This window comes from Vulpes vulpes, chromosome 16 (assembly GCF_048418805.1).
Source record: "Vulpes vulpes isolate BD-2025 chromosome 16, VulVul3, whole genome shotgun sequence".
NCBI lineage: Eukaryota > Metazoa > Chordata > Mammalia > Carnivora > Canidae > Vulpes > Vulpes vulpes.
The window spans coordinates 25,444,191-25,465,427 of NC_132795.1; the positions used below are offsets into that span (position 1 = coordinate 25,444,191).

General features: G+C 37.0%; 2 protein-coding genes across 7 annotated transcripts in view; one reads left to right on the forward strand and one right to left on the reverse strand.

Moving 5' to 3' along the window:
* Positions 1-1,284, forward strand: part of DNAH7 (dynein axonemal heavy chain 7) — a 234,359-nt gene extending 233,075 nt beyond the window's left edge. The window contains exon 65 of the mRNA XM_072740992.1: positions 893-1,284. Coding sequence (XP_072597093.1) covers positions 893-1,099 — 207 coding nt within the window. The 3' untranslated portion in view covers positions 1,100-1,284. The remainder of the gene's footprint in view (positions 1-892) is intronic.
* SLC39A10 (solute carrier family 39 member 10) overlaps positions 1,285-21,237 on the reverse strand; it is a 135,227-nt gene continuing 115,274 nt past the window's right edge. For all 6 annotated transcript variants that reach the window (XM_072740993.1, XM_072740995.1, XM_026002628.2 and 3 more), the window contains 5 exons: positions 19,212-19,332; positions 17,583-17,951; positions 16,396-16,476; positions 9,170-9,360; positions 1,285-4,089 (listed from right to left, as the gene is read on the reverse strand). In XM_072740993.1, the coding sequence (XP_072597094.1) occupies positions 3,931-4,089; positions 9,170-9,360; positions 16,396-16,476; positions 17,583-17,951; positions 19,212-19,332 (921 nt within the window). In that variant the 3' untranslated portion in view covers positions 1,285-3,930. The remainder of the gene's footprint in view (positions 4,090-9,169; positions 9,361-16,395; positions 16,477-17,582; positions 17,952-19,211; positions 19,333-21,237) is intronic.

Genomic DNA, 21,237 nt, shown 5'->3' on the forward strand with positions numbered 1-21,237 from the left:
AAAACACTAATAGAAAAGATGATTATTGCAGTTATTTACAACAGTCAAGGAAGCATACCAAGTTCTCTTGACAGATGACTGAATAAAGATGTGGATATGTATATATTATATATAATATTGCATAGAATTATTCAGCCATAAAAGAATGAAATCTTGCCATTTACAACAACATGGATGGACCTAGGGGGTATCATGGTAAGTGAAAGAAGTCAGAAAAAGAAATGGCTTATGATTTCACTCATGTGGAGTGAAACAAAACAAATGAACAGAGAAACTCAGACCAAAAAAACCCAGACTCTTAAAGAGCAAATCGGTGGTTGCTACAGGGGACATGGGGGTCAGGGAGAGGGTAGATGGAATAGATAAGGGGGGTTAAGAAGTATAAACTTGCATTATATAATAAATGAGTACGCAGATGCAAAGTACAATATAGGGAATACAGTAAGATCGTAGTAATGATATTTGGTGACATTTGGGGAGTACACTTGGTGAGTGGAGTGATGCACAGAATTGTCGAATCATGTACACCTGAAATTAATATAAACAATTATATTTCAACTTTTAAAAGAGCTAAAACAATTACAAATGTTTTGAACAATGGCAGTAACTGCTTACAAAAGTAAAATCTATTTGGGCCACAGAAATTTGCTGATATTGGGACGCACGGGTGGCTCAGCAGTTGAGCGTCTGCCTTCGGCTCAGGGCGTGATCTCTGGATCCAGTCCCACATCGGGCTCCCTGCGAGGAGCCTGCTTCTCCCTCTGTGTGTGTCTCATAAATCTCTAAAAAAAATTTTTTTTTAATTTGCTGACATAGAACTTGAATATCCTATTAGGTTCAAATATAAATGTAACAACCTTGACCTAAAGAAGTTTTCTGCACTTTCTTCCAGATGTGGCTAAAGCCCTGTAAGAGGGCAGACATACCAGAACGACCAAGCTATGTTGCCCCACTGTATAAGACAAGTGAGCGGAGAGGAACATTATCCACCACTGGCCATTCTACAAATTTTGTTATTGCCATGACTCTTCCCTCCGATCAACCCATGGAGCACTGGATTGGACGGGGTGTAGCATTATTATGTCAACTTAATTCGTAATTAGAAGATACCATTTCCCTGTTACCTTTTTCTTATTAGATGGTTGAGTAGTAAGTATAAACATTTTGGTTTAAGTCAATTTCACTAAAGCTGTACTTATAATTTTATGTGCAAATGCAGCCTAGATTCAAAATGACTCCTACTTCAGTGTAAGGAAATGTTCTGAAATAAAACACACTGGTACATTTGCTCTTTCTGAATAACTTTATTTTGGGAGAGTTCCATAAGCATTAGGAACATACATAAAATGACACACCACTGTTGACAATGAAAAAAAAAAACAGCATTTGATCATTTCCAGCTTTATGAATTTTTAAAAAATGATTCAGTTACAAACAAAAAAAGTTTAGATATTTTAGCAAGTATCACCTTGCAGGACCATAATCATATTTAAGCCACTGACTGTTAATGGAAAAAATTCACACTGCATCTAGTTACTATAGTATTTCTACGCATAATCACAGCTGATTGAATGCAATGTGATATACACCAAAATTCATATGGATGTCACACAGTGACAGCATTGTACAAGTAACATTAATGACCTCCAACACACACGTGTTAAATTAGACTGGTCAAGCTAAATGGAATGTTGGAGCCAAACAGAAATGTAGTGGAATTCAGATTGTCTAGTAAGACTTGAAACTATACATTAGAATGATGTGGAAACTAAATGATGGTGGAACCCTAACAAAATACTAGCAGCAACTGTTACAGCCCTCTTAATAGGTTAAAAAAAATCTAGCAGATGAAGATAATACCACTTTTGAGAGAATATAAAACTTTAAATATATTTCAGCAGAACTTGTTTGCTTTAAACCAGACCTTTAGGACTGGGAGTATATTCCAACTGTTGCTTTTTCATAAAAGTCTTAAAATTAAGCAGATTTAATGCTGGAATGCAGAAACCTCCTTGGGTATAAAAATGCAAAAAAGAACTATAAATATCTTGGTTCAGAAAGTAAGATATTTTAATCACTCCAAGTTGGCAGTACTAAATAAAATATCAGCACCTTTTAGCTAGGTTGCTTGAAGGGCCAAGCAATGAGATGAGGACTGTGCTAAGTCAGTGCCCAATGCGGAAAATATTCTATGTGGAAAAAAAAAAAAAAAAAAAACCCAACCAACCTCTACTTATTACAGGAGGCCTTGGAGAAAGCCAGGAATAATTTTTCAAATTCAGGCATAAATCAAGGCCATAACACCTAAGCTTCCTTACTTACAGCATAAAGAAGAAACACTGGCTGGCAATACTCTTACTTACTATCTGGATACATGTGCTGCTCTCAAAGTTTCATTTTTTTGTTTAAAGTTCATGAAGTAAGAGGAAAGGAGTTGAGAGAAGGAGGGCGAAATGCAAACACTCTAAATGGAATGGAAGGAGTTTGGCTCTTAAATATTTGAACGTTACGATTTTTAAAGCAGCTGCATTGGTAGCCAAGCAGATTAAAACAAAGCTGCCTGCACAGAGTTCAAATACAGTTTACCTGGCATAAATGAAGACCATGTGGCACCAGATGTAAACAGAAAGCTACATGCAGTATGACTAGTAAACTACAAATTATTAGGCCAAAATGCAGGATCAACATGGCTTGCACTTCTCACAAGTCACCCGATTGTGGTGGAGCAGGGCACCTCTCCGAGACCAGTCCCCATCAGGCACCAGCAGCGTATCTTGGCACAGAAGGATCAAGTGGTTTCATCTGCGTTACTAAGTGTCTCTTCCAAGTCACCTGGGACCGGGACACCATGGCATCCATGGGGATTATCCTCATAACCCTTTCTAACGGATCGTGGACATGGTAAACCTGGGTTCCTGCCGGTCACGGCGTGTGTTCTAGGTTCCAGAACCAGGCCGGTAAAGCAATGCATTACGTTCAGAACTTAAATTTCCCAAATAACTAGTTAGTACTGTTAATGTAGGAAAACTGAATATTTAGACCATGTTTGGGTTCTTCTCTTTTCTGGTATCTCCTAGAGGGTTATTACACTTTTAACAAAAAAAACAAAAAAAAAACAAAAAAACATTTTACCACATGCTGCAAACTCCCTGCCCCCACCAAAAATCCCCAAACAAAATTGAAGTTTGAAAGAAAAAAAAACAAAACACCCAAACACCAAGTATAATATTAATACAAAGAACCTTTCATTAAACTGAAGCTCACACAAACATACAATCACAAAGTTCAGTAGTTTAGGCTGCAAGTTTAAACACTATGCCAATATATACAAAAATAGTAACTCTAGATTCAAGAATAGGGCTTTTCCCAACGCTAAGTTCATACGCTAACGCAGCCTGAGCTTTCCTCTAGTTCCTACAGCCTACTTTATGCAGTTTCAAAATTGTATCGAGTTGATCCCCATTACCTTAGGTATGTATGTAACTGGATTCAAGGACACTACAATTCATTTTTAGCACAAAGAAAAGTCTGCCCCAAGTCCATTTAAAATATTTTTAAAGTTTAAGTGATTTTTTTGGTTCAATTTCTATTTCTGCATAGCCACAGAAGTTTCTACTACCAAAGAGACTACTTTAGTGTTTTATATGATTTTTTTTTTTTTAAAGTCTGAATCAAACCTATACCAACATTGGTTCATGGAGTCCTATTTTTCTCCTTTCTTTATCACAAGCTTTATATCGTTAAAAGATCCCTTTCGCACAGGGAAAAGCAGTACTGAGCACCAGTCTTTTGTGGTTAGGCTCAAATCTATGGAACTTGTAAGTAGTGCAAGCCACCGACTTTTCTTTGAGCAATGTGCATACAGTACTAGGAACAGATGCAAAGCTGCATGGTAACATTTTCGTAATCCACAATGATTACTGGGAATGGTTAAAACTGGAGGTCAAACACAATTTTGTCTTCATAGAGGGCAATCACCAGCATAATGGCAAATCCAAACAGCAATCCTAAATTCTGAAGAATGAATTGCCCCACTGGACAAAAGCCATGTTCTTCATTGTCACCATCACCATGCAACATTTCTGGAAGCTGGGGGAAAAAAAAGACCCGCAGATTCTTACAAGCAATTTTGGGTAATATTCTGCTTAATTTTTTTTAAACATTCTTCTACTTTAAACTAATGAATAAAGCATAACTACAAGTAGAATTATTCTATTAAACATAATGCTAACCATGACACGTGTTTCAGCCAAACACTGACAAAGTTTATGCTCTAGTTATGTAGTAAGTAAATGCTAAATCTGTTCCCCCCTAAACCCTGAACAAATGCAAATATATGCACTAGATATATATTTAAAGTTACCATTCACTGACCTGGTCATTTCTGACATTTGCTTTATGCTAAAGTAGAAGACAACTTATTATTGCCAATAAAACTCTCCAGGAAAGACCACAATTCTCAGAATCATTGAAAATGGTAAGATTCTTTGGGGAGATATCTAGTTCAAAACGGTTTCATTTCTTTACCATTTCCATTTAAAATTCTCCTATCCAACTGCACATGAAAGCATGGATGGACATTTACAGACGGCTCCTAATTTGTTATTTCTATACCCTTAAGCCATTATTTTCCTTGCAAAAATAGAGAAAATCGTCTCTCAAAGCTGTCCAGCAGGACTGCTACCAAGTGGCTCTCACTGCCTTCACAGGGTACTCTAATTTCCCTAAACACGATAAAATTTCAAAAACCTGAATATTTCCAATACCTTTAAAGGCACAGTTCTTTGAAGTTTATAGTTTGATTTCTAAAGCATAAGCATACACTAGTAAAGAATAATACATACTTCAAATATAAAACTTGTCTTTAAGTAAATAAGATTTGTTAAAGAAATGCATGTGCATTATTACAAGCGTAAGGTCCCTCCACCCATGTCTAATCAAAATTGTGAAAGAACTGCTACTTCCACATTTCATTTTCCCGTTCTGTGTATTGTTTTTCAAGTTTGCAATGATTATCATCAGAACGATGACACTGATAGGCTACTCTCTTAGACACTAAGCTTTACTCCAAACAATATCTGGGTGCTTTTCGGTTCAGAGAGGAAAAATGTAGCATTAAGGACATAATGCCTGCCTAGGAAGAAGCACTACTGTTCTTATTAAACAATGAGTACAATTAATCCAACTGCCATATTCTGACATTGCAACAGTATATTTAACAATCCCCTCAGGGTCCTACTTAAGAACTACTTCATGCTGGTCATCTATTTTGTTCAAGAGTCTATGGCAGTAGCACATAATGGCTGATGCCAGTTACTGTTCTTTTTGAGCAGAGTTAAGTAACCGTGATAGACACCCCAGAGAGCAGAGCTGATTAACTGTCCAGAGACTATATGGGCTACAAAGCCTAAATATTTACTGTCGGTCCCTTTACAGACAGTTTGCCAACCTCTGGATTAAAACTAAACCTGGCAACTTCCCACCTGTGGTTCTAGTAAGAAGACAATTTTTTTTCTCCTTTTCTCAAGTTTTTATCATGACAAAAAACTTTTACATCTGTCTTTCCTGAACACTGAAGCATAAGTAACATACAGGATGTTTCACTGAAATGTCCCCTCTAGGTATGTGCTCATACCAGCCAGAAGAGGCACCTTGTCTTCCCCACATTAAATTCAACCCTGAACGCCCACATCCATATTCGTTGATCGTAACCACAGTGAAGAGCCAGCTGTACCTACTGGTATGGCCATACCTGTTAAAATGCAACAGTGCTTCCAAACTGGCTGATAAACAGCTACTATCCAGAGCCCTTAAAACCAGCTGGACACTTCCACTTGGAGTCTGAAAGATACCTCAAACTAAAACTGCTGGTACTCTCGCTTTCATACTGAATAACTGTAAATGAATGAAAACCTCTCTAGTCAGGGTCTTTCTAAAACAAAAATATCATGTCATTATTGCTTAAACCTTGTAATGGTTCCTCATAACTTACAAGATAAATTCTCATTTTTTTATAGCACTGAATTTTATGTGACTCTCATTATCTGGCCAACATCTATCTGATGACGGTGGATGTAATTTTTTAATCCATTTATTTTTCCACTTACCATGAGAAAAAAAATTTGTCATTAAAATTCTAAAATATATGTGGGTAGTTTTCCCTCTTTGACATTTAGGGTGTTTCCAATGTAATTAGAAAATTACAAATGCTGCTGCAAAAATACTCTAATACAGTTTTATTTTTGCTTGCTTGTTTTCTTAGCAGTAGTCATGTTAGGTCATTTCCTCAGCATACAGTCCCAGGAGTAGACTCACTGGTTAAAGGAACAATGCTATTCATTACTCTGCTTTCTCATCTGCCCTTTCCTCTTGCTTCTAATAAACTCTTCTGTAGCTTTTAAGATTCAGCTCAGATTTCCCATTCCAGAAAAACTTCCCTCATTTTTCCTCCCATTTTTAGCTGGCCTCTCTCCGTAGTTCTGCAAACATGGTGCACTATTCTATCATAAGCCATTATCAGAAGAATTCTAATAGCTACTTTTCTTCTCATTAGACTTTAAGTCCTTACTATAAAGATTATCTTTGTTCTTTTTTACATCTTCAGCTTCCTAGTATAAGAATTAACTCATTCATTTTTCATTCAACTAACTGTGACCTACTTCTCTAGGAGTAAATGAAATACTATCAAAAAAGCTTACCCTCCCAGAACTAATCCAAGAGGGGATACAATGAGCTCAATAAATAAAATGTTTAGTGTGCTATTAATAGATTGAGATACAAGTGCAAAGGAGAAAAAAAGTAAAATAGGAATAGAGGGGTAGAGGTTGAAATTTTAGATGGGAAGCTTCATAAGGAGTGAGGGAGCCAGCCAAGAGGATGTCTGCAGGCAAAATATTCCACATGGAGTGACCATCAAGAGCCAGGCCCCTGAGGCAGTGTGCACCTCCTGGGGGCAAGGGAGAGATGATGCGGTAAAGTTAGAGTAATGAGGGAGTGGGCAGCCTGGGTGGCTCAGTGGTTTAGCACCGCTTTCCGCCCAGGGAGTGATCCTGGAGACCCGGGATTGAGTCCCAGAGTCCCAAGTCAGGCTCCCTGCAGGCTCCCTGCTTCTCCCTCTGCCTGTGTCTCTGCCTCTTTCTCTCTCACCCTCATTCTGTCTGTCTCTCATGAATAAATAAAATATTTTAAAAAAGAAAAAAAGGAGAAATGAAGGAGAGGCAAGAGGAGGGAGAGGAATTCACAAGGAGCCACTGAAGAGTTTGAAGCACTTAGGTGACAAGACTGTTGGCTCAATGTCGTAGACAAGTCAACAGCAGAAACAGGGAGAGTTAGAAGATGGGGCCAGTAGAGGTAGTTAGGAAGTAGAGGTCTCCCAGGACCTAGGATGAGCCAGAGGTGGAGCAGACAGAGAGCTGAGTCAAAGAATAATAATCGGGGTTTTGATCTGAGCAACCAGAAGAATGGAACCATCATTTATAAGACAGAGAACCCTATAGAAGTTGCTCCAATGAGTTAAGGCTGGCAAATCTCAAGAGTTGGGCTCTAAACATACTCTAAGCTTACAGTTCCTTGCAGACATTCAGGGAAGCAGGTGGAGTTAAAGAAAAGGTCTGGGCTAAAGACATAAATGTAGGAATTACTGGCCATTAAATTTTTAAAGTCATGAGATTAAATGACATTATCTAGAGGGCCCTCACCAGCATTTACAGGTGGGGAGAAGAGGAAGGTCAGAAAACAAGCTGAGAAAGGCCAGAAAGGTGGTAAACCAGTAACAATGGAGATGTAACAAAAGCAATCAGGCCCAGCAGTTGGGGAGGACACCTGCTGAGGCCAGACTCAAGAAAGAAGAGAATTAGAAAATAAGGGTGATTTGCATGACAAAGAAAGAAAACCGGTAGTTGAGGACTAAAATGGAAACTGGAGGGCAGCCCAGGTGGCTCAGTGGTTTAGCACCACCTTCAGCTCAGGGCCTGATCCTGGAGACCCAGGATCCGTCCCACTTCGGGCTCCGCATGGGACCTGCTTCTCCCTCTGCCTGTGTCTCTGCCTCTCTGTCTCTCATGAATGAATGAATGAATGGAAGCTGGAGTTAAGAAAATCCCTCCCTCCTACCTCTGTAGGTGAGAAGTACAGGAGGTTTAAATGCTCATAGAAATGACCAGCAGAGAGGGGAAAATGGACACAGAAAGGGGAGAATTTCAGGGAGTTAGTGAAAAGGGACAAGCTCCAGGGAGCGGCTGTAAGGAGCTGACATCATCAAGGAGAGGAGAAGAGAGGAGTAGAAATGGTGATGGGAACATGTGGGAAGTTGTCTCCAAGGCTTCAGTATTCTCCATAAGTAGGAAGTAAGGTAATCGGCTGAGCATGGAGACAGGAAGTGAAGTGCTGGAGTCTAAGAAAAGACCAGGAAATGGCAAACTCTAGGTATAGAATGTCAACGGTTTTTATTTTTTGTTGATATTTTCTAAACTTTCTACTACAAACAGGCAATAATTCTGTGATTAAAGATTTAGGTTATATAATTTTGAAATGAGACTAACAGATCCAATCAGGAGGAAAAGTGAACATAATATCCAAAGACAAAAATTAATCAAAATGCTAGTTCTACAAATATTTAACATACTTAAGATACGAAGGTAAAATTAAAACTATTTGCTAGTTTTATGTAGATTTTAGATTATATTTCTTAACCTCAGATTAGAAATTAGATTTAGATTTGTTAACTTTAAAGTCAGAAATAAGGAAAATTACATAAATCCCTAGGAATATATACCACTTTCTGCAGAAGACTGGCTTCCCTAAGAAGTATATTATTTGTTTGCCATAAAACAAGCCCAAAGAATTACTCTACTAATAACAACAAAATACTTACATCCTAATGTTATAAAATCTTCAAAGTATATAATTATCTCTAAATGTTGATGATTACCTTGAATACTAATATCCCTGCTCAAAAATTCTCGGCATCTCAATGGATTTCCAAAGAAATCTTCCTACTTAATTTTAATTGTCTTTCTCTAACAGACTACTTAGGATATCATATGTTTTAAAATGGGGTATGTATTTTTAAAAAATAGTTTTTCAAACTACATCCAAAGACTTCTTCCATTTTTTGGAAGGTGCATTCTATTTACAGATTTAGTAGTAACAAAAATATAAAATATCTTACCATATCCACCAAGGCTACATAAAGGAACATGCCTGCAGTGATTGCAAAGATCCAGAGTGTGATGTTATTGGCATACTGACCAACAGCTGTGCCTATAAGCATGCCTATGTAAGCCATCATGGCAGAGAGGAGGTTGTATACAATTGCTTGCTTTACAGTCATGCCCGCTTTAAGAAGAACTGCAAAATCACCTGCAGTAAAAGACATAATGTGAGAGTTTTACAACCACAGGCTTTTACACACAGATTTTAGGGAAAAAAAATTAGAAAACAAAATTAAGAATTGACATAAAAAGATAACACCTTTAATAACTGAAACTTTATTATAAAAACTTATTTTTTTATTTAGTAAATTAAACCCAATATGTGTAAAACTTGAGTAAATCTCAACAGGCATGCTACTCGAAGACAGTCTGAGAGGTTATATATGATTCCATTTATAGGAGATCTCAGAAAGGTAAAACTATAGTGATGAAGAACATGCCGAGGTTGCCCAAGGCAGGGGTGGGCAAGGGGTGTGACTACAAAGGTCCTGTATGAAGGGACTTGTTGGGATGATGGAATTCTTCTGTATCCTGATGGCAGTGGTGGTTGTTAAAGAAATCTATATACATGTTAAAATTCAAAGAATGTACATCAAAAGGGTCACTTTTCTGTAGAATGTGAAATGTAATTTTTTTTAAAAAAGATCAGAAAACATAATAGAAAAAAAGAACTTGGTCACCGCTCTTCCTGTAACCAAGTTCTCTACTCTGATCTCTGCCCTATTTTCAAAGGGAAATGGCCTTAGAAAGAAGAGAGGTAACAGACTCTTTAAGAATATTGCACGCTGTTTATATTTGTTTAGTTTTTCCAGAAAAAAATTAATCTTAATTCTAAAAATACTAAAAATGTAAAAATAGAGACTTTCTCACTCGTCTGTCAATAGTTGGGACCACTAGAAAAAAACGTTAGATAGTGCTCAGAAACTTTACTAGAAAAACAAATACTGCTAAGAAATAATAGTCTTAAAACTAACGGGTCAAAATCAGTAATTTCAACTAATTAGAACAACTCTTTTGTTTGTCTTAGTAACTAAATGTACAAACATTCAATCAATCATTGAACACTTAGCAGTGCAAGGTATTACTGGAATACTGGGGCATCTCTTTACCTTAAGAACCCATTTTAGGGGCACCTGGCTGGCTCAGTTGGAAGAGCACACGTCTCTTGATCTCAGGGTCATGAGTTTGAGCCCCATGCTGGGGCTGGAGATTACACACACATGCGTACATACATACACTTTCAAAGAAGGGATCTTAATTTTACGTGACGTTTTCTTTTTTAATTCTTATGGTCACAAAGTTCTAATTTATAACAGATAGGAAGACATTAACAGAAAAATTAGCTGGGAGATTATCTACCAGTGGCTTCTAGACTGCTATTCTCCAGTTTCTACCTAACATTACTCTCCTTGCATCTTTTCCTAAAAGTCTTTTGTCTTTTGGAATATTTTCCAAATATTTCTTCACAGTCCTTACCTTTTCATTTTTAACAAGTCTCTTTTGTGTAGAGTTAATTTTTATGAAGTTCATTTATTACTTTTTTCCTCAATGGATCATTGAGGAAAAACGCCCAAAAGGGCGTTGTGTCTAAGAAAACTTGCCTAATCCAAGAACACAAATATATTCTTGTATGTTTTCTTCTACTGATACAGGTAACCCCCACTTTTCAAAAGTTCACATTACAGCCACTTCACTTTTATTAGAGACCTACATTAGTACCTGCTTTCCTTAACAAAACCAAACAAAACATCTGAAGAGGATTTTCGCTTTTAAGAAAAAAGGAAAAAAGTGAAAACAGCCTTTGTTTTGCAGTGAGCTGCTGTGCAGGCGGCATGCACCCCGAGCAGCCAAGAGGGGCCCCACCCAGCTCCTTCCCCAGGAGAAGACTTTGTGCATCTGTGCTTTATCTCTGTTGTGTGCCTCCAACAGCAAGATGTCTCCTCAGGTATCAAAAAGCCTGCGAGGTTATTTTGTGAGTCTAGGAATGCCCAAAACCCCCTCCATATAAATTAACAGCAAATCCTTCTAGTTTTAAGCCATTTTAGCTTACAAAAGGTTTCAACAGGGACACTATTTTGGATAGCAAGGGAAACCTGTATTCTATTTTTAAATATTTTATTTATTAATTTGGGAGAAAAGTGAGAGACAGAGCGTGCATGCAGAGGCATGGGGAGCAGCAGGCAGAGGGAGATGGAGAAGCAGGCTCCCCACTGAGCAGGGAGCCTGACCCGGGGCTCAATCCCAGTACCCTGGGATCATGACCTGAACCAAAGGCAGACGCTTGACCAACTGAGCCACCCAGGCACCCCAGAAACCTGTATTTTAAAACTTTTATTTAAAGAGCATCTGAGTGCCTCAGTTGGTCCAAGTGTCCACCTGTTGATTGAGGCTGGGGTCATGATCTCAGGGCCATGAGATTGGGCATGTTGAGCACGACGCCTGCCTGGGATTCTCTCTCTCGCCCTCTGCACCGCTGCCCGTGTGTGCACTTTCTTTCTTTTCAAAAAGATCTTTTTAATTTAAAATCAATGATCTATTTTTAGTTCTTTTGTCCTACTGTGTGAAGTTTTTTTTTTTTTTTGCTTTTTGGGCCTTTTCCCTGCTACTAAATATCCAATTACTACAGTAACATTTGTTGGAAAAACTATCCTTTTGATATGGAATTTCCTTTGCACTTTATTGAAAATACTCTGGCATATACATGAGAATTCTACTTTGTTCCAGTCAATTTTGCTGTCCTTTTTCAAAATTCTTCTGGCTATCCAAGTTCCTTTCCCTTTCCACAGAAAATTTTGAAAAATCTCATTTGAAATAGCTTGCTGGTATTCTGATTGGGAATGCACTTAAACTATAAGGAAGATTGCCACCTTAAAGATACTGAATCTTCTGGTCCATAAACCTCATATACACTCTTCACACTCAAATCGCCTTTGATTTATTTTGTGGTGATTTGCAGTTCTCACCATACAGATTCTATGTACATTTCGTTAGATTTAAACCTAAGCATTTCATGCTTTTTGGTGTTATTATAAAAGTACTTATAAAAAATATCAATTTCCAATTATTCATGGCTAATGTATAGCAGTATAAATCATCTCTGTATAATGATCTTGTAGCAAAATGAATTATTTCATTTAAAATCTATCTTTGTCCTTGTCTTATCTTAGACTACAAATTATCAAAGGTATCTATCTGCATATTTTTCTTTTTCTCCACCTTTCTCAGTAAGAACCTGTATAAACATTTGAAAAGGAGATCAAAGGAATACAGTTGGGACTTACACCAAACTAGCAAATCTGTTCATCTTTTGAGACGTCAATATCCTTTCCTTTCTGCTGACAAAAGATATCATTAGCAGCACAACAAATGAGGTGTGCCTGCCAAAGCTGTTAATGTGATCCAATGCTATAATTATGTTAACATCTGCTAACATCAACTATTGAGATTTTTTAAGACAAATGTGTATTTTAAAATTCTTTATTTTTGTCTTAAATAATATATGTATACACTTGTATAAATCTATATAGTGAATGTTCAATTTTCCCTGGACAATTGAGCACATTATGAATATCTTATTTGGAAATTCTATTTACCCCTTAAATATACATGAGAGGAAAGGAAAAAGTGGATAGCACCATAACCTCTCTTGAGCGGCATCAGGATAATAAAGATACACTTATTTATCAAAATGTTACCTCCTTTAAATTAGAACACATTACTTAATGTTAAGAGAGTTTGGATTATCTGCCTTTCTGGATTATCCCCAATCTCATTTCCCCTTCATATGTTCTTATACAAGTTTTCTTACAAATAATTATTCAAATTTTTATAGCTCCTTACTGAAAGAGTGTGGGGAAAAAGTAAGAGAGAATCCAACAGAGTAATACTGCAACTTACTTAAATTTAGCTATATAAGTTTTGCAAAACCAGAAGGAAGAATAATAATAAATTCAGGCAATTTCTCCATTACCACACTCCAGAGCAAACATGCAATGAGAGACAAAGGTTTTCTATTTTCTCAAATGGTTTCAATTTCTGCACACCTCTTGGAGTAAACGTCCCTGAGCTGTATATCACTCTAAGGCTTAAAACTACAATTTTTCCTATCGCATTCCTAAGAACAAACCCCCCATCTGGCACACCATTAGAGAAACAGCAATCTGTTTAGAAGAGGAAAAATAAAACTTGGAATTACTAAGGGTCAGTTTTTCATGCATTAAAATGTAATTTAAACACGTTTTCCCCCTTAGGCTATGACTTTAGTATAAAAATCTCAGAACAGTTTTATGAATTCATAATCAAAAATTTAACTAGGGCCAAAGGGGTTTTAAATCAAATAAATTATCCTGGAATGTGATATAATATGCTGCTTTGACAATATCTTAACCTGTTAACCAGGGAGAAGATGTCTCCCCTATGCACCTGCCATGTTTCTATCTCAGCATCAAGGGAAATCATCTTTCCCTTGCTTGGGAGCTTGAGGAAGATGTTTCTATACCTCTGTCTCCAGATTCTCTTCCTCTCTAAGTGAGTAAGAGTAGATAACCAGAGTAGGACATTCATCTCGGCCTATTTTGCCAACGTGCCCATTACTGTGCTTTAAAGGCAAAAAATAGGCTCTACAATTTTTTTTTTAATCACTTCCTACCTTTATATCACCTCCAGTTTTGCTTTCTTCCCTAGGAGCCTAGACAGCTAGAATATGGAGTTTATATGGATTTGGTACTAAGCACTGGAGGGAAATTTTCCTTTTTCTTAAGGTTTCACTCCTTTCCTGGTAGCACAGTTCAATATACTTTAAAAGTTTTATTTTTATTTATTTTATTTATTTTTTTTAGAGAGAGTGCAAGCATGTGCATGAGCTGGGGGAGAGGGAGAGATAGAATCCCAAACAGGCACTGTGCTCGATGTGGGGCTAGATGTCAAGACCGTGTGATCATGATCTGAGCCGAAATCATGAGTTGGACACTTAACCGACTGAGCCACCCAGGCGCTCCTCAATATACTTAAATTGTTGTTTCCTCTCATAGCAGTAATAACACCTCAACTTCTGGTTTATGGGGTAAAACAGGTAGACTTAGGGTCTAATGTCTCACTGAGGAGTCCTGGCCCACGCAGAGTTCTAAAATTCAGTTTTTATAAGAGCTCTGCATTGGATATCAAGGCCTTACCTAGCCATTATATCTGTGCTGCATTTGTTTTATATCAAATCTGGCAGATTACTCTCTTACTAACATAGGAAAGAAGCAAAGAGAAAGGTATAAGACAGTATCTGCACACAAAGAACCTACATTTTAATGGGGAAGACATCTAAGTTGGATATATAGTAAGTACCAAAAGAAAGGCCTACTGACAGTAAGTGATAAAGTTTAGAGGAAAAGTAACCCAATGCATGGGATACCAGAGGACAGTCCTGAAGTCAGGAAATAAAGACTCTGAACATGATTAAGTAGGGATACAAGTAGCAAGAGAAGCCAAAGAGGAGAAAGGTAGAGGCAGAGAAGCAGGTTCACGCACCCATTGTACGTTTGGTGAATTGTGTCTGTGTGATGTGGAAAACAAGCAACAGCAAGTAGAGTGAGTGAGGCTATAAAGGTGGGCAGAAAGGAAGGTCACTGAAAGGAGCATTAATGAATCTCAGCTTCTAATGCTCTATGTAAGGGAAGCAACTGAAAGATTCTGATTAAAGAGCAAGTCACATTTGAGAAGCCATGTTTAGGATAAGGTATATGAGATGGACTGGACAGAATGAAACTAGATATAAATACTATGGAAATTATCCAAGCAAAAGATAATAAAGACAATGATGGTTTAGTCTGGTTTAGGTAAAAAACAATGGGGCATGAACCAAGACAGAAGATATAAGACCACATGCTCGGATCCCTGGGTGGCTCAGTGGTTCGGCGCCTGCCTTTGGCCCAGGGCAGATCCTGGAGACCTGGGATCGAGTCCCGCGTCGGGCTCCTGGCATGGAGCCTGCTTCTCCCTCTGACTGTGTCTCTGCCTCTCTCTCTCTCTCTGTCTCTCATGAACAAATAAATAAATAAATCTTTAAAAAAAAAAAAAAAAAAAGACCACATGCTCAAGGCTGGCAAAGGAACAAAAACTCTAAATATGGAATCAAGGCTTAAAGAATCAGGACCAAGTAAGCACTAATAGACTGTTCTCCGTTTTCAGAGCAGTTAATAATTTTCTAAGAAACTTATACTCTTTTTCAAAGTAAGCAAATAAGGGTACTACTATCAACAAAAACACAAATGACAGATGTTGCATAAATTTAAGAAAAATGTTAAACTAGCAAGAGCACATGAAGAAATTATTTGCACACTCAAAAGATGGAATTTTTTTTTCTAATTAATGTCCTCTCCACATCCCTTGGATATTTTCTATGTGATGAATGCATGTTCACATCTAATGTTTTTCAATTTATAGAAAAAACCCAAAACACATGAAGAGAAACTTAAAAAAAAAAAATCATTGGTAAATTAGTAGGAGCCTACTAAAATACCAAAATCCTATCACTTTACACCTATCATGTTGACAAAACTTAAAGAACTTAATGTCAAGTGTCGGCAGGGATATGGAAACACAGGAACTCTTCGGGATTGTTGGCTAGAGATTATACTAGTTTGGCCATTGTGGCTAGTAATATGGCTCTTCTTAGGCACGTACATCCTAGGACCCAACAATTCTGTTGCTGGGTACATGCCCAAAAGATGTTCTCACAGGAGCCTAAAGGCACTAAGTCTACAGATGTTCAGTGTACAGTGGTGGCAGGAAATTAAAATCTTTGGTGGCAGGGAATTAAAGGCATGCTGTATCCAATACTAGGTGCTAAGAAATATGTAAAATGCAGTAAATGCATAACTTTTGAGTATTGGGTAAAAGCAACATCTTAAATTAACTCATGATAACCTGGATGGAGTTTAAAAGCATAATGATAGTAACATAAGGTAAGAAACAAGGGATATAACATAATACTGGTCACAGAAAGATACAAACCTACAAAACAATGTACATTTTTAAACATGTAGAATGCAAATTATATAGTACAAGAATAGTGACATTTGTATTTGCCATCAGCCATTTTTATGTTTAACCTCTCCAAAATTTAGATGCATTTATAATTGAAGAAGTCTTAGGTTTGAGGTAATCTGGTGAAATTCTTAGGGTTATGTATTACCTAACTCATGTGGCAGCTCATGACAAAAGACAGCTATTGAAGTACTGATTCCTCCCGTCAATCCAGCACTGAAAGCTGCTCCTAAAGTGGAGGACAGAAAGAAAATCAAGTGATGTTTACTTCTGCTATTTTCATTTTCATTAATAATGACAGGGACAGCCTCTGTTGCCTGCCTAAATTTCATAATATCTGAGTGACTAACACTTATTTTACACTGTATTTTTTGAATATATAAGTGAAGCACAATAGGTATATCACCCCCAGAGAAAAAGCTACTTAATGAAATATTCCCTGATGATTTCTCCATTAGGGTAACCTTCTAACTCACTAAAAGCTTGGGAGTACTAATGCTTTTCAGCATTTCAGTCTTTGAGCGGAAGTCTGATGCTAAATTTTTAAGTCCTATAAGTCTACGATTATATTTGCTCTCTCATAGAAATATTTAAAGATACTTAAATGGCTACTATCCTTATCTGAACTTTGCCGGGTTTAGAGCATACAGGCTACAAAGTACTATTTATCTGATGATCTTGAGAACTGAAATCAGAGTTATAAATGCATTTAATTCTCCTAGTAAAATTCTTTATTCTCTAACATTGACATCTATGGTAGATTAAAAAACGTGGCCTCTCCAAAGCCTACTTCTGAGTCAAGTCTGGAAAAGAAAATCATGCATTTATACCACATTTAGTAGTCTCCTAACTGGTAATATCAGTTTACAGTAGCAAGATTCTAATACAGTATTTGACTTTGGCACAACAGATTTTTAACATGTAAATTTTTCTTCACCTTTTCAAAGACAAAAACATTATTAAATCTAGGATTGAAATTACATATTCAGGGTCATGTAAATGTATTTGAAAATAAAATGCTAAGGTAGCTTTTTTCATATGGTGACTATGCCTTGAAATGTTATTAAAGTAGTATATTACAGACACTTGTTTATATATTCAAAGAAAAACTCAGTAAAATTACATCTGTATGCCCCAAATAAACTTGTCAAAAACATTAACCTAGCCTCTGGGAAAAAAAAATCAAATGACTAGAGTAATGTATAACAGTATACTTGTTAACCTCCAAAAGTTAATCTTACGTACTCTAATTCGTAATATTAGTACTAAAACTGTGGACGAAGGAAAGTGGTCTAAAGAACAACAAATGATAACCCAAGGTTCAAGCGCACTTACCGATCGCTAACCCATCGCTGAAGTTGTGGATGCCATCCCCCATGATCACCATCCAAGCTATGTTAGCTATCCCTGTTTCTTTGAGATCAGATCCAGAATGACAGGGCCCATGAGAATGATGAGAATGTTTGTGGTGCCACTGATGGTTGTGTTTCCTCAGCACAGTTTTACTCTCATCGTGGTGGTTGTGGGCAGCAGCATGGAGATCATGCTCGTGAATGGCATGTAATCCATCACTGTGAGAATGGTCCATGATTTTCTCCTCTTCCACACAAATGTAATTTTTAGGAGGGGATTCCTGTTGACCTTCTAAATCTGTCAGTTCGGTTTCATTAAGTCGATCTTCAGAAACGACCGAGTCATCAGTTCCTACATTTAATAGCAAAGGATATACTTTATCAACAAGTAAATGAATACTTCTTAGCTAATTTCTTAAACCCAGACAGAACAGCAGTGCAATGGACACTTCTTAAGTGACTGTCTTTTTTTTTTTTTTTTTTTAAGTGACTGTCTTTTAAAAGTCCCAAGTAAATGTACAAAAGCAAATGAAACAAATACACATGTGTTCACACAAAAAACAAACTGAGGTTTTGAGGGTCCAAAAGATGAACCAGATGAGGTAAATAAGAGCACGGAGACCAAGAGCAGGCAAGGTGAGAACTGGCAAGCATGAAGACCCTGAAACTTAAGGACATCATAAACGGCTGGCGGGAATCAAAGCGTAGCAAGTCACTGCAGCATTTATAGGACAACACGATGGACCCAGAATATTTCAGAAATCCTTAAAGGAACCTTGAAGTTTACCCACTCTAACCTTCTCTTATCACTCAAGAAAACAAAGACAAACTTTAAATAACTGGCACCCTCCAATGCTCCGCCTATCTGAAAATGTGACTTAGATCATCACCAGAATCAAATTCAGAAACTCGTAGGTGGTAACAACATCTGAGATGTACTTTTTTTTTTTTTTTTTAATTGAGGCTGGCCTCTTACCTAGTTTTTAAAAGCTATTTATTATGTGACAAAGAGCCTACTACTTCTCAAATTGTATTTTGCAACAGAGTACACTTAAGAGTCTCGTCTGCTCCTTTTCTGAAGAAAATCATTAGTATATTCAGGGGAAACACAAGTTCAAATGAAAAGGTAAAATTAGATTTAAAAAAAATGTTTATGTTTCCTTGAAAATTGTAAGCTACCTCATAGCAACTACTAGGCAACAGAAAGGATGAATGGATGAGCAGAGACTTTTTTTGTATGGAAACCACTCTGTCTTCCATACGAAACCAATCACATATGGAGGGCATGCAGATTTTGCATGGCACAAGTACACAATAACACAAGTACACCACTTACAAAGCCCTTCTGTTTCATTTTTTTCTCCTGTACTAAAGTGCAATATGTTCCTTGCCCTGTGATATAATTAGTCCCACATTCCAGTTATCAGTAAGGCTGAAATAAATAAAACACTAACAAAATCACAAGATACACTCACATTTAAAGAAATACAAATTAGAAACTACTATTAGGGAAGTCACAAAAACAAGATATTTCAAACATAGGCACAGTATAGAAGCAGTATTTCGATTTTTATATTTTAAAAGTTTCTCTTTAGTCAGAACTGTTGTCTACCGGCAAGAGGCTTGAGCTGAAGCCAGTCAGCATCTGGTGTATTATTTAACTTATGATCTGAAAGCTTCCTTCCAATAGTTGATTCTTCTGTGTTCTGCTTCATAAACCATTTCTGTTTTCCCTGTAAAGAATCTAGTATTAGTATCAAATCTGCAGCCACAATTAGCAACAATATTCACTTGTTAACATCTATGGGGAAAACTGGTAGTAATACTTTATTCATATATTTAGGAAAAAATAAGAAAAATTATTTTAGAAATTTATCAAGGGGTTTAACTAGATAAAATATCCAATGAAATTTCTATGTTGTTTCCTGCCCCCCACCCCCAATACTCAAATAAAAGATGCAATTCATCTACTTTGAAATACAGAAGGGGTACAGAGTACCATATTATATGAAACCAAGTGAAATGTGTGAAATGTATTTAACATTTGCCTTATTTAAGAGTGAACAGGAAATAGGAAGTTCCAAAAACATAAAGTTTATTCCTCTAAATTTCATTTTGTTGAATGCAATCTTCCGTTTCCCTACATGTGACATAATGATCAGAGTTACACTTGAGTTAAAGTCTCAAAATTTGGAGTTTACTTCTGTGAGACTTGGGCATAAGAATACTCATCTGTAAAATAAAAATGATAGATTCTTAGGATTAAATGAAATGTTTATGAAAATGACCTATCAGCAACGGACTCTTCACAGCTTCGCAATAAAGCTAAGTTTTCTTTCTCATCTAATCTATCCTCAATTATTAATAAATTCTAATGATTGTATTTCATGGTTTAGGTTTGACTTTCTTTCCTATCTTTTAATAGTCTGCTTTTTCCCTTTATCAGTATAACTATGTAACTACCACTGACCACTCTTCCGATTTAAATTTCTATTTCCAAAAAATATAAAAATAAAAAATAGATTTCTATTTCCAATCTATGTAAATTTAAGAAAGCAAATAAGCTGTGCCTTTTTGATCAACTGAATGCAAGAGAGTGATGATGGGTCACAGTTCCAGGACCAGTCTCAGAGCAGCCTGGCACCTTTTCTTTCGCTCAGGGAAGAAACTGTTGCTGTGAAGAAACTCAGTACAGACCCTCAAGAGGCCATGTGGAGGAGCACCAAGACACAGACAAAGACCATTTGTGGGCCTTCTACACGCCCTGTCCAGGCCAAAGCAGGACAGCTGAATCCTGCCCAATTTCCTCACAAAATTAAGAGAAATAATAAATTATTGTTATATGCCATTAAGTTGTGGGTTTTCCTGCTTCACAGCAGTAACAGAAACTGGGGAAACATAAAATGTTCAAAAGAAAGTAATATGGAAATAACCTAAAGAGAAGAAAAGAAACTGCAGTCATGAATTAAAGATGAAAAAAACCAGGGGGGGGGGGGGCGTGGGGGAAGCCAATAGTAGCAGAAAATGCAAATACTAGCTGGGATTCTGTTTTACTGCTTTGGTTTTGATTGTCCACTTTCCAAAAAACTTGCTCAATCATTACCCTCAAAGCCTCAACTTGCTGAACCTGGTCAGCATCTGATGTATTAATTTAAGCTCTGAAAGCTTCCTTCCAGTAACGGACTCTTCTGCACAGATGGCCAAATGTCTGTTCTATTTAAATATCACTAATTCCCTTTCTTCAAAAAATGCAATATACTTTTTCATCTTTGGTTATACTCATTGTCCTATTTATCATAAAATAAATGTAGTGATTTACCTGCCCAAATTCCTTTCTTTGATATACTTGAAGAATTCCTTACTATTAGATTGAGGTGCTCCTTTCAGTCATTTACTTCCTACAATTCCAAATTTACAGAAGAGCTGCTGCTGTGTTCTGGGGACTCTATTCTCCTACATTAGTTTACAAAAATAAATCTGCTCAATTCTTCCAGTAAATTTAAATTCAAAATGAGATCAGGGATGCCTTGGTGGCTCAGCAGTTAAGCATTTGCCTTTGACTCAGGGCATGATCCCAGGGTCCTGGGATCGAGTCCCACATCGGGGTCCCTACTGGGAGCCTGCTTCTTCCTCTGCCT